The sequence below is a fragment of the Lupinus angustifolius genome, chromosome LG01 (assembly GCF_001865875.1).
Source record: "Lupinus angustifolius cultivar Tanjil chromosome LG01, LupAngTanjil_v1.0, whole genome shotgun sequence".
Lineage (NCBI taxonomy): Eukaryota > Viridiplantae > Streptophyta > Magnoliopsida > Fabales > Fabaceae > Lupinus > Lupinus angustifolius.
This window is the reverse complement of record NC_032009.1, coordinates 24,814,888-24,826,644: the sequence shown is the minus strand read 5'-3', so window position 1 is coordinate 24,826,644 and position 11,757 is coordinate 24,814,888. Positions and strand designations below refer to the sequence as shown.

The window sequence follows — 11,757 nt, the reverse complement described above, 5'->3', positions numbered from 1 at the left end:
ATATTTGGATAACTAAAATATCAAAGGTTCGATTTCGGAAAATAATATTTATTGGGATGATTCACCAAAAAAATATCAATTTTGTTTTATGAGAATATTATGAAGTTTAGTGTCAGTTTTAAGTATAGTTATTAGATTATTGAAAAATAATAAAGGAAAGAAAAGGCCACTGAAACTGAAAAACACAGTATGCTTAATAAAACTGTAAATATTAATATTTTCATATATAACAATTTAAAATAAAATATAAAAAAGTACAAGCTTTACAAAACTCTACAGCTTACCTGTAGTCTGAAGATTATACTTATAACTCTAACATAGCAGGAAAAGTACAAAGGGCACATGTAACTTAGGATATAGCTATGATACCAATATCACAAAGTTAATTCCAATATTACCCATAACGTTCTATAATTTTTACATCACAGTGCAGGCATTGGGGTTCTCATCACTGAAAATCTGAGGTGGGTAATCTGGACCAGGATAAGCATGATAATACTCCATTCCATACCTTGATGGATTGTGATAATACTCATTCTTTTTCAGCTCCACCACCTTGTTGGTCTCTTCTTCTGCATTTACCTCAGTTTCTTTAGCCTCTCCTCCTTCTCCTTCACCTTCACCTTCTTTCTTCTCTTTGTTCTTTTCTTCTTCTTCACCCTTCTTATCATTGTCACCACCTTCCTCATCTTTCTTCTCTTCTTTGGCTTCTTCTTTTGCTTCCTCTTTCTTCTCTACCTCTTGTTTCACTATCACTGCTTGTTTTCCAGTTCTCTTCTGCACATATTCCACCAACTTTTCTGGCTCAAACACTCCCTTTACACTCACTTGTGAGTTTTTTAGATCAGGTTCAGCTGATTCAACTCCTACATATACAAATAACAATATGTTTTATTTCCAATCTTATAAAGCTTAGTTCATTAAGCAAATCTTCCATTAAGTACATGAACCCAAATTAGAAGTGGGAATGTCAGGATTTAATAATATCTAGGGCAATTTAAGACTCGGGTTAACATTTGACCTCAATTGGGTCACACACTTTTACTGGGATCACAAACTTCAATATTTTGTAAGTGGAATTAAAATTTTGAAGGACTGCAATTAATAATAATAGTAATTTCTTCAGTATAATATAATGAATAAATGCAAGTCTAAATTGAAAGGTGACAAAAAACTTTACAGATACGGTTGTAACGCACCCTTCATTTTCTCAATGCGCCGCTTGATTTCTTGGGAGCATGCTTCACAATGCATCTGGACATTCAGAACAACAGTGACAACTTGAGGCTGCAATAATTAATTATATTTGATTAGCCAAAAAAGTAAAAGATTAACGGATTAAAAGAAATTTAATTTTAACGATAACTTTTTTGCTTTCTAAAAACAAAGCAGAAACCTCTTCTTTTGTCTCTTCAGGCTTTGGCTTCTCCTCTTCAGGTTTTTTCTCTTCCTCGGTTTGTGGCTCTGGGATTGGAGAAAGAAGCTCAACTTGTCTATGGCTCTTCCTTTGCACTCTCTCTTGAACCTTCAGTGGATCTGCTTTTTCTCCTTTAACCACCACTTTGTGGCTCTTGCAATCTGTTATTACATCTTCAACTCCTGACAATAACCACGTAACAATTTCAGATAAAAGTCTCAAAATAAAACCACATCATAAAAAAGAGATAACATAAAAAAATGACATTAAATGATTAAATCACTAACCTGGGAACCCTTTCAGAGAACGACGAACCTTGCGAGCACAACCTTCACAATGCATAAAAACTTTCAACACAATCTCTGGTGGCACCGCAGGTTGATCTTTCGTTTCATTCCCATCTTTTGATTCCTCCGCTTTTTTCTCTTCCTCCGCCGCCTTTTCCGGTTTCTTATCTTCCTCTTTTACTTCGTTCTTCTCCTCTTTAACTTCCTCTTCTTTCTTCACCTCCACTCCATTTTCCGCTGGTTTCTTCTCTTCCTAAACACACACAACAACACAATAGAAAAAATGAGAACCCAACATAAAAAAGATCATAATTTAAGAGAAAAATAGATTAGAAGTTAGAGTTGGTGTTGATTATGAAGACCTCGCCCATTGGTTTCAAAGCTTGTTATTCAGAATGATGCTTGGTGGTGCTGTTGTTATAGTTGCTGTTTATTTCTGGTGCAGTGAAAAATATTGGGTCTTTTTATTTTGCGTAGAGTGTGGGTACTATCACATCTGAATCCACTCATTTTCTTCATCATCACATGACGTGGCATCCTTCAAGAGGCACGTGCAACGAAGGAGGTTGCTGCTACAAACACATGGGACTCGCAGGTTACCCTAACCAGTTACCTGTTACAGTGTTACCAGTTACTACATTTCATTACTGCCTCACTGGTTTGCTATTTCCTAGGTCCAATTGGACATATTCAGAAAGGTCAAGAATATGATCTTTTGTGCTGCAATTGGTATAGTCCAAAAATAAAACCGAAAAGAATCTAAAATTACAAAAACTGAATATGTTTAGTCATGTTGAATTTATTTTTCAAAGACCGACTAGTTCAGTCTTAATTTTGGTTTCACTTCTTATATCCAAACTGATATAAACAGGACCGAAATAATATTTTTAAGTATCTTTCAATCTTAAGCTTAAATCTCAATTCCAAAATTTTCTCTCTCTTTTATTTATTACATTCTATAATATATATATATATATATATATATATTTTTTGCTATGTTTTAAGTCATATTGATTGTATATGATACATTTTTTTAGAACTTAAACCAATCACACAACCAAATAAAGAGGGTTCCCAGTATTTAGGGATGGCAAAAAAACCTGTACCCGTGGGTAAAACCCGTACGGGCACGGGTACGGGTCACAAAGGGTACCCGCCGGTATTATAAATGAGTTTTTAAAAATATCCGTAGTACATACGGGCGGGTACGGTATTATGGTACACATACCCGCGGGTACCCGTTATTTAGATGATTAATATATTATATTTAATTAAAATAAAAAATACATTATTCTAACATTAATTACACTATGTATATTTTTTCATTTTACTTTGGTTACATATTTTAATGAGTTTGGTCGTGAAACACCCTACAAATATTATTACATGTATAGAAAGTATAGAAACACACATGTTTTACAAAAAAAAAAAATATTTTTTGTTAAAAAAATGAGAACAAAAAATCACACAAATGGAAACTACCAATAAATTTAGCATTTTAGTAAAATATTTAATCAAAAGGTACAAAAATAATTAAGTTTTATGTTATTTGAAACACAATAGAAGTAAAAAATTTAAAATTTATTTATAATAGACGAAACCTGCGGGTACCCAGAACTACCCGCAAATACCCGCTCACGGGTACCCGTACGGGTACGGGCGAGTATGGGTATTACTCTTCTATTTTGAAACGGGTAGCGGGTAGATACCCGTGCTCGCCCGTGCCCGTTGTCATCCCTACCAGTATTGACTATGATTAGATGTTTTATTATCAATTTTATTATTATGAAAGTATTATTTATATTAATCGTTTGCGGAACATTTTTTAAGTCATTTGAATGTATGTGAAATTTCAATATTTTATAAAAATAAATGATCTAGATCGAGTCATAACCGCATATAATATTTGAATCCGATTAGATCGGATATCTTAATATAAATTGATCAGACCGAACCAGACTGTATGTTAATTATGTTTTTGATTAGATTATATTTACTTAAAAAGATATCCAAATGAACAGTGAACACCCCTATATGCCACTCTCCTACTCCTTAGGGTGAGAGATATTATGTGATGTGAAAATATTTGTTGTTTCTAAATAGCATTGTAATAATAGAAGAGAAAAATATCTATGCATTTACATTGGTATTAGAATTGTTTACATTATAATTGTATTATATATTATTCATATTTTAATATAAGAAAAAATATATATATTGACAGTGTATGAGTTTTATATATTGTCATTAAATTATTCACTATTTATGTTTAATCATCATTGACTTTTCAAAAAATTAATACAAATAAATAATATATAATACACATAGTATGTATATATTTTTACATTAAGAGCGCATAAATATTACACTCTAATTATTATGTATAATAAATAAAAGTAATATAAATTAATAATAGATAGTGAGTTGCTTTGTATAAAATTTTCACTATGTATATAGATATCACACTCCTATAATAAAAAGTTTTTTAATGTATGTCTAAATATAAATATAATATTTTCATTTAAAATTAATGTATAAATCATATGTCACTACAAATGTGTCATCACCCTTTAAAATATATTTTGCTTTTTTATAATATAAGAAGATTTGTAAATAGATATTTATAAAATATAATATTTATGCATTGATAATGTATAAATTTATATATAGTCAATGTATTATTTATTACTTATTTAAATTACTTTTTAAAAAAGTCAATAATGATTGAAAAAAATGATGAATAAAGCAGTTACAATATAAAAAATTCTTAAACTATTATTGTATATATGATTTTGTGTTTTGTATAAGTATATATCGGTACTCTCATAATATTTAAGAAATTAAGCTTACTTGTCAACACAATTTGGTTTATAGCTTGCAATATAATATTCTTATTTTCTGATGAGTACTCATTACTTTAGGTATTTTTAAAATACGTTCATGGTATGTTGGACACACATTAGAAAATTATCATAATAATATAATATAAAATTTAAATATATAATAATTTAATGTGTTTTTCGTTTTTCATATTTAAAAAACTAATCTAATAAATACGATAATGTATTAAAGAAGAATCTCATATTTTTACATGCTTAAAATTCCAACTACCATACTTAAAATTTTGGGTATAGATCCTCTCTAGTATTAAAGAGTCTAATATCTAAGAAATGTTGACACATGACTATGAATGATAAATTGATGACATTAGATTTGGATCACAATAGATGAATGAAAAATCATCTACCAATTCATATATATTCATTTAAATCATATTCTAAATTATTCAGTTCATTCATACATAAACTCAATGGATGAATTTCAATCTATCCATGATTTCATTTTCATTGATTTGGATAGATGAATATCCAATCCATGAAAACAAACATTAAAAATATGTTCTTTATTTATTTTTCAATTTCATACATCATCTCAATTATCACTTTCTTACAGTGTTTTTCACTCTCACTTCGATTTTTTTATTAAATAGATGTCAATTATAGGACATGTGGATGTAGTTAACATTAAAAGTTTGTTCTTTAGTACATAAAATATATAAATATCTCTTAAAAATGCAATTTTTTTTATAAAAAGTTAAAAACAAAATTTAAGTTCATTTATTACTAAAGTTATCCATTAGATTATATATATTTAATTTCGTTAGCTCTAATAAATAAATTTGGATAAATTTAATTTTCTTAGATTTGGATGAATTGTGGACAATTTTGTCACATCTACATTTGACATCAAAATTTTCTAAGGGTGCACATTTTTAACTCTTTTAAATTAAAATATTTCAAACCTTTTAAATGTCATCTCATCCTCATATTCGAGTACTGAAGTTATTTCAATTCTAAAATCGCATAATGATGAGTTGACTCGGGCTATACTTCCACTTCAATCAACCAGTGTTATTAAACTTGAATTTGTAATCATCTTGGTCATAATAGTTATGGATGAGTTACAATGCATATCTGGTTACACTAATTAATTTGCTTTATAATAAAAAAAAGTCACAATATTAATTAATATTATTTAATAAGATTATTATCACATAATTACTTAATTTTAAAACGTTATTATCACATATGTACTTAATTAAACAATCATTAATGTAAATTTTATTATAAAAATGTGGCACAAATAATTAAAACCATGAACAATATAAGTTTTACACTTTAATCTTAACAAAAGTGCACAATGAAGTTCAAAATTTAACTAAATAACTAATTATTGTTACTACATAAGCTAATAAATGACAAACAAAACTAAAATAAGGATGAACATAATTACAAATTTCTTAAAAGCACCAAATTTCCATGGAAACAATGTCGTTTTGACGTTTTTAAAATGATTATTTCACTCTCTAGTCAATTTGGTTGAATAGTTGATTTTTATTCTTAAATTAGACTAGTCAATCACATTCACGCTGATTTTGGCGCATGGTCAATCAAATGAACAACTCAAACTACTCACATATTCCATTCACAACTTGGTCAATCTTTCCTAGAATAAATTATCATATATTGTAATCATAAATGGTTGACAACTAAATTATGATGACTTGAGAAGCAAGTAACAAACTAACTAATTCTCAACAACTTCTAACAGATTCTAAAATCATCACATGGTAAAATAGGAGAGCATTGCTGCTATATCCAATACACCTAAAGGACCCTTAATATAAGGCAATAGGAACAGTTGCATAAGCCAAGACATAAGCCATGTACGGGCAGTGTGCAAAGCTGATGCAATATCAGTTGGTGCAACTTCATTGTCCAAGGCAAGCAGACTTTAACCAGCAGAAGCATAAACCTGTGAAATAGAAAAGTAGAAAAGTTAAGTGTAGTTTAATACCCCTCCTCTCGCCCTCAAGCTGGAGAGTAAATATTGATTACTCCCAGCATGGGTAACAAGTAATAAAAGGAGGAGGGTTCAAGAGCCTTAGTCAAAATGTCAGCAGTTTGCTCATGAGTGTGAATGGGCAGAAGGTGATATAGCTTGTTTTGTAGGTGCTCTCTTGCAATGTGGCAGCCAATTTCAATGTGCTTAGTGCGTTCATGAAAAACTACATTTGCTGCTATGTACCTGGCAGAATCGTTATCACAATACAAGATGGCAGGTTCCTTGTAAGGAACCTTGAAATCAGTTAGTAAAAAAGTCAGTCATTGAACCTTACAAGAGGCAATGGTTAAGGCACGGTACTCTGCCTCAGAGGAGCTTCGAGACACAGTTGGGTGCTTCTTAGATTTCCATGAGACAAGAGAATCACCAAAGAACATACAAAAACCTGAGATGGATCTTCTGGTTGTAGGGCAGGAGGCCCGATCAGAGTCGGTGAATCCTTTAATTTGAATAGTGGATGTGGTTGGATACAGCAAGCCTTGACCAAGGGAGTTTTTGATGTATCTAAGAACTCTAGTTAAGGCTTGATGATGTCTAGTAGTTGGATTGGTCATGAATTGGCTTAATTGTTGAGTAGCAAAGCTTAAGTCGGGGCGAGTGTTGGTTATATACAAAAGTCTACCTACCAATTGCCTATAAAGGAGAGGATCATGAAAAAGAGTACTATCCTGGTCATGTAAATTGATATGCTTGACCATAGGGGTAGGAACGGGTTTAGAATGCAAAAAACCCGTATCAAAGAGTAAGTCCAAAGCATACTTCCTCTGGCATAATGTGATCCCTTTGTGGTTTCTAGCAACTTCTAATCCAAGAAAATATTTCAAAGTACCTAAGTCCTTAATCTTAAATTGAGCATCAAGGTGATTTTTAACTGAAATGATCTCATTATTGTCATTTCCAGCAAGGATGAGATCATCCACATAGATAAGAAGGGCAGTGAATTTTGAATTGTGAATCTTGGTGAAAAGGGAGTGATCATGGTGAGATTGCTTGTAACCTAAGGATATGAGAAAAGTAGATAATTTTGCGAACCATTGTCTACTAGCTTGTTTTAGGCCATATAGAGATTTGTTAAGCTTGCATACCATGTTTGGTTGAGAAGATTGAACACCAAGGGGTAGAGTCATGTAGACTTCCTCATTGAGATCACCATGTAGGAAGGGCAAGGAGCAATCTCACAGTAGTTAACTTAACAACAGGGGCAAAGGTTTCATAAAAATCCAGCCCTTCAGTTTGGTTGTAGCCTTTGGCTACAAGCCTGGCCTTGTGCCTCTCAATACTTCCATCAGAGTGGAATTTGAGTTTATAGACCCATTTAGAATCAATGGCTGATTTATCAGCAGGTAGTGGGACAATGGTCCATGTATTATTTTGTTCCAAGGCTTTGAGTTCAGTGGCCATTGCTTGAATCCAATTAGTGGATTTGATAGCTTGTTTGTAAGATTTTGGCTCATTATGAATAGTGATGGAAAGACAGTGAGGTAGATGGTTAGAGTTGATAGTGTGATAGCTAAGGACTTTGCTTAAGGGGTGCTTTAAATGGGACTCAGTGAAATGAGAATCAATGGTAAGGATATTACAGTGGAAATCCTTTAAGTATGCAGGGGAATTGGAGATTCTGTGAGATCTCCTACGATGTTGATTGTTGGTATGCATAGGTTGGTAAGTAGTATCAGGATGGTTTGTGAGATGAGGGACATCATGGTTAGGTTGAGTTTGGTCAGTGTTGTGGTGAGTTTGTATCTGAAGAACATCACAATCTAGGAAGGAGAATTCACCAATGTTGATATGATGTGAAGATGTTGTGTTCTGTTTAGATACAGGATAAGGGAATATATGTTCATGGAACAGAGCATTTCTAGAAATAAAGATTTCTCTAGTTTTCAAATCAAAGAGGAGGAAACCCTTTGTGCCAGACTTGTATCCAAGGAATAAGGATTTTCTAGTCCTTGGGTCCAACTTAGTTCTAGGGTTGGTGATGGTGGAGGCATAAACAAGGCTACCAAAGACCTTAAGGTTGTCCAAGGTGGGTTTGTGACTCATAAGCATCTCATAAGGAGATTTTTGTTGTAGAACAGGGGTGGGGAGAATATTAATCAAGTGTACTGCATGCTTAGTAGCTTATCCCCAATTTTGTTTAGGTAAATTAGCTTGAAATAAGAGAGATATAGTGATGTTCAGTATGTGCCTATGTTTTCTTTCAACCACAACATTTTGCTGGGGCGTTTCAATGCAAGAAGTCTGGTGGATGATGCCAAGATTTATGTAATATGATGGCATTGTGAACTCCAAGCCATTGTCAGTTCTTATGCTTTTGATTTTCTTATCAAATTGGACATTGACAAGTTGGATGAAGTTTTGAATCAAAGTTCTAGTTTCTGACTTATTGTTCATGAGGTGAATCCAAGTAAATCTAGTGAAGTCATCTACAATAGTCAAAAAGTATTTGTGTCCATGAATGGTGGGAGCACCAAGTGGTCCCCAAATGTCCATATGGACTAGGCTAAAGGAACTATCAGTGCATGAGGAGCTGAGTTTAAAAGGCAATCTTGGTTGTTTAGCAATATGGCAGAAATCACATACTCTTTTAGAATCAAAATGCACATAAGGAAAAACATGAGCAACATTCTTAAGCACATTGTATGAGGGATGGCCTAGCCTAAAGTGCCATAGATCAAAAAAGGAAACAACATTGTTTTCAAGGCAATTAACATCATGAAAATAGGAAACAACATTGTTTTCAAGGCAATTAATATCATGGAAATTTTTATGAGCATGGCAGCTAATCTTTGTGAGGATGTAGAGGTTGTAATGAGCTTTAGCTTGACCAATCATCCTCAAAGAAGTCATATCCTGAATGATGCAAGAAGATTTGTCAAAGATAAACTTCCAATTATTGTCCTTGGCCAGTTTATGAGTGGATATAATGTTGTACTTGAAACCAAGGATGTACAAAACATTATAAAGAGTTAAATCCTTTGTAAGATTGACTGTGCCTAAGTGTTTAGCAGTGATATTTAGGTTATTTAGCAATTTGACAAGGATAGGTTTTATAGTGGTGTAGTATGAAAAAAAGTGATGTTATTGGTGACATGATCTGTAGCTCCACTATCAATTATCCAAGATTGTTTGTTAAGAGTCATACCTGTGAGAATTGGTTCTGAATCATCCAAGTCATTGCTTAGTTGATTGATACTATGTTCATGGTTGATGCTCAACTGGATGGAACCTTCTTGTGGTGCCTTAGAATCTTCGTCTCTGTTTGTCATTTGAGACTCCTCATTGGTAAGCATGTTGTTTATGGCTCCATTGCTTTGTGGTATGTTCTTGAACTTAAAATTTGGAGGGAAACCATGCTTGAAGTAGCATGTTTCTGTTGTGTGGCCTTCCTTTCCACAGAATGTGCATAGCTTGTTATTGTTGCCATTTTGTGAGAAATCCTTTCTGGTTGTGCTAGTCCCTTCAAAACGTCTTGTGTTTCTTCCATTGTATCCTATTCCATTATTCTTGTTTGGTTGGTTTTTCCAAGATTGGTTTGTGTTGAAATTTTTAATGATAGGCTTGATGTTGTTGTTGTTTGGCATCCCTTCTTGTTGCTGAACCATTGAGAATACCTTGTTCATTGATAAAAGAGGTTCCATAAGGAGTATTTGTGCCTTTACTGTGTTGTATTGGTCAGATAATCCCTTCAAAAAGCATATTACATATTCTGACTCCCTGTATCTCTTGATAGTTGTTAGCAATGGGCATGTGCAACGAATGGTGCAAATGCAATTTGGTATAGGCCTCAAGTCATCCAACTCATCCCAAAGTGTCTTCAAATCAGTGAAGAAGGCTTAAACAGTTCTGTCTCCCTGTCTCATAGCATGAATTTCTTGCAAGATATCAGACATCCTGAAGTGATCCCCTTTTGAGAAACGATCCTTAAGATCTTCCCATAGTTCCTTGGCAGAATCGATGTAGACAATGCTTTGTGCAATTTCTTGTGAGAGTGATCTTGTTATCCAAGAGAGGATCATTGTATTGCATCTTTCCCAAGAATCAAAACTAGGATCTGTTTGTGGAAGCATGTTGATGGAACCATTGAGAAATTTGAATTTATTCTTTGATTGTAGGGCCCTCCTCATGGATCTGCAACATGAGTGGTAATTCCCTCCATTCAAGGGAGGTGAAATCAGAATCATGCCTAGACTTTCACCTGGATGGAGGTAGTAGGGATTGTTGGTAGGACTTTGTGAGAAATCAATGGAGTCATGCACTTGTTGTGTTGTGTTTGATTGAGCATCCATCTTGCTGATTATGATTAGATCCTTATGTGAAGAAGGGGGAGTGATTGATGTCGCAGAGGGTAAGGGAATGGATTTAGCAGCAGAGCTCTGATACCATAAAGGAGAAAAGCATGGTGAAAAACAAAAATGTATTCAATGAATATGCATGTATTATAATGTATGTTCTCTGCTTCAAGAGAGTAAAGTACAAAGATATATATACTTGCATAAGATGACTTGAGAAGCAAGTAACAGACTAACTAATTCTCAACAACTTCTAACAGATTCTAAAATCATCACATGGTAAAATAGGAGAGCATTGCTGCTATATCCAATACACCTAAAGGACCCTCAATATAAGGCAATAGGAACAGAGGCATAAGCCAAGACATAAGCCATGTACGGGCAGTGTGCAAAGCTGATGCAATATCAGTTGGTGCAACTTCATTGTCCAAGGCAAGCAAACTTTAACCAGCAGAAGCATAAACCTGTGAAATAGAAAAGTAGAAAAGTTAAGTGTAGTTTAATATGATTAATTAATCTAGATGTAGTTAAACCATGCACACTTATATTTATATATATAGATATATATAAACATATAACAAAACTTCAAATAATTAAATACTGAAATTTATAATTAATATGCATAGAATACTCAACAACGTGACAATAAAACATAATATTATAGCAATCCAAAATTTGAGATATCAAATATGGCAAATACATATAACAAAACATGGTTTGTAAGGTTTCTCATTTGCCCATCCCTAAATGTTGGTTGAACCATTTTTTGAATCCAAACATGGTCATATACCCAATCTTAAATGTCATTTGGTTCAACCTTTGAATCCAAACCCTACCTTAGATCGATTAAATATAA

The 11,757-nt window shown here is 33.0% G+C and overlaps 2 protein-coding genes across 2 annotated transcripts; both read right to left on the bottom strand.

Annotated features, from left to right (window-relative positions):
- LOC109358050 (heavy metal-associated isoprenylated plant protein 7-like) lies at positions 297-2,173 on the bottom strand. The gene is made up of 5 exons (XM_019602119.1): positions 2,067-2,173; positions 1,705-1,957; positions 1,397-1,599; positions 1,200-1,287; positions 297-866 (listed from the first exon to the last, which is right to left on the bottom strand). The coding sequence occupies exons 1-5, from the start codon at positions 2,073-2,075 to the stop codon at positions 418-420; spliced, it is 1,002 nt and encodes a 333-aa protein (XP_019457664.1). The 5' UTR covers positions 2,076-2,173; the 3' UTR covers positions 297-417.
- Positions 6,499-7,736, bottom strand: LOC109325899 (uncharacterized mitochondrial protein AtMg00810-like). Its single transcript, XM_019558541.1, has 3 exons — positions 6,879-7,736; positions 6,603-6,842; positions 6,499-6,519 (listed from the first exon to the last, which is right to left on the bottom strand). The coding sequence occupies exons 1-3, from the start codon at positions 7,734-7,736 to the stop codon at positions 6,499-6,501; spliced, it is 1,119 nt and encodes a 372-aa protein (XP_019414086.1).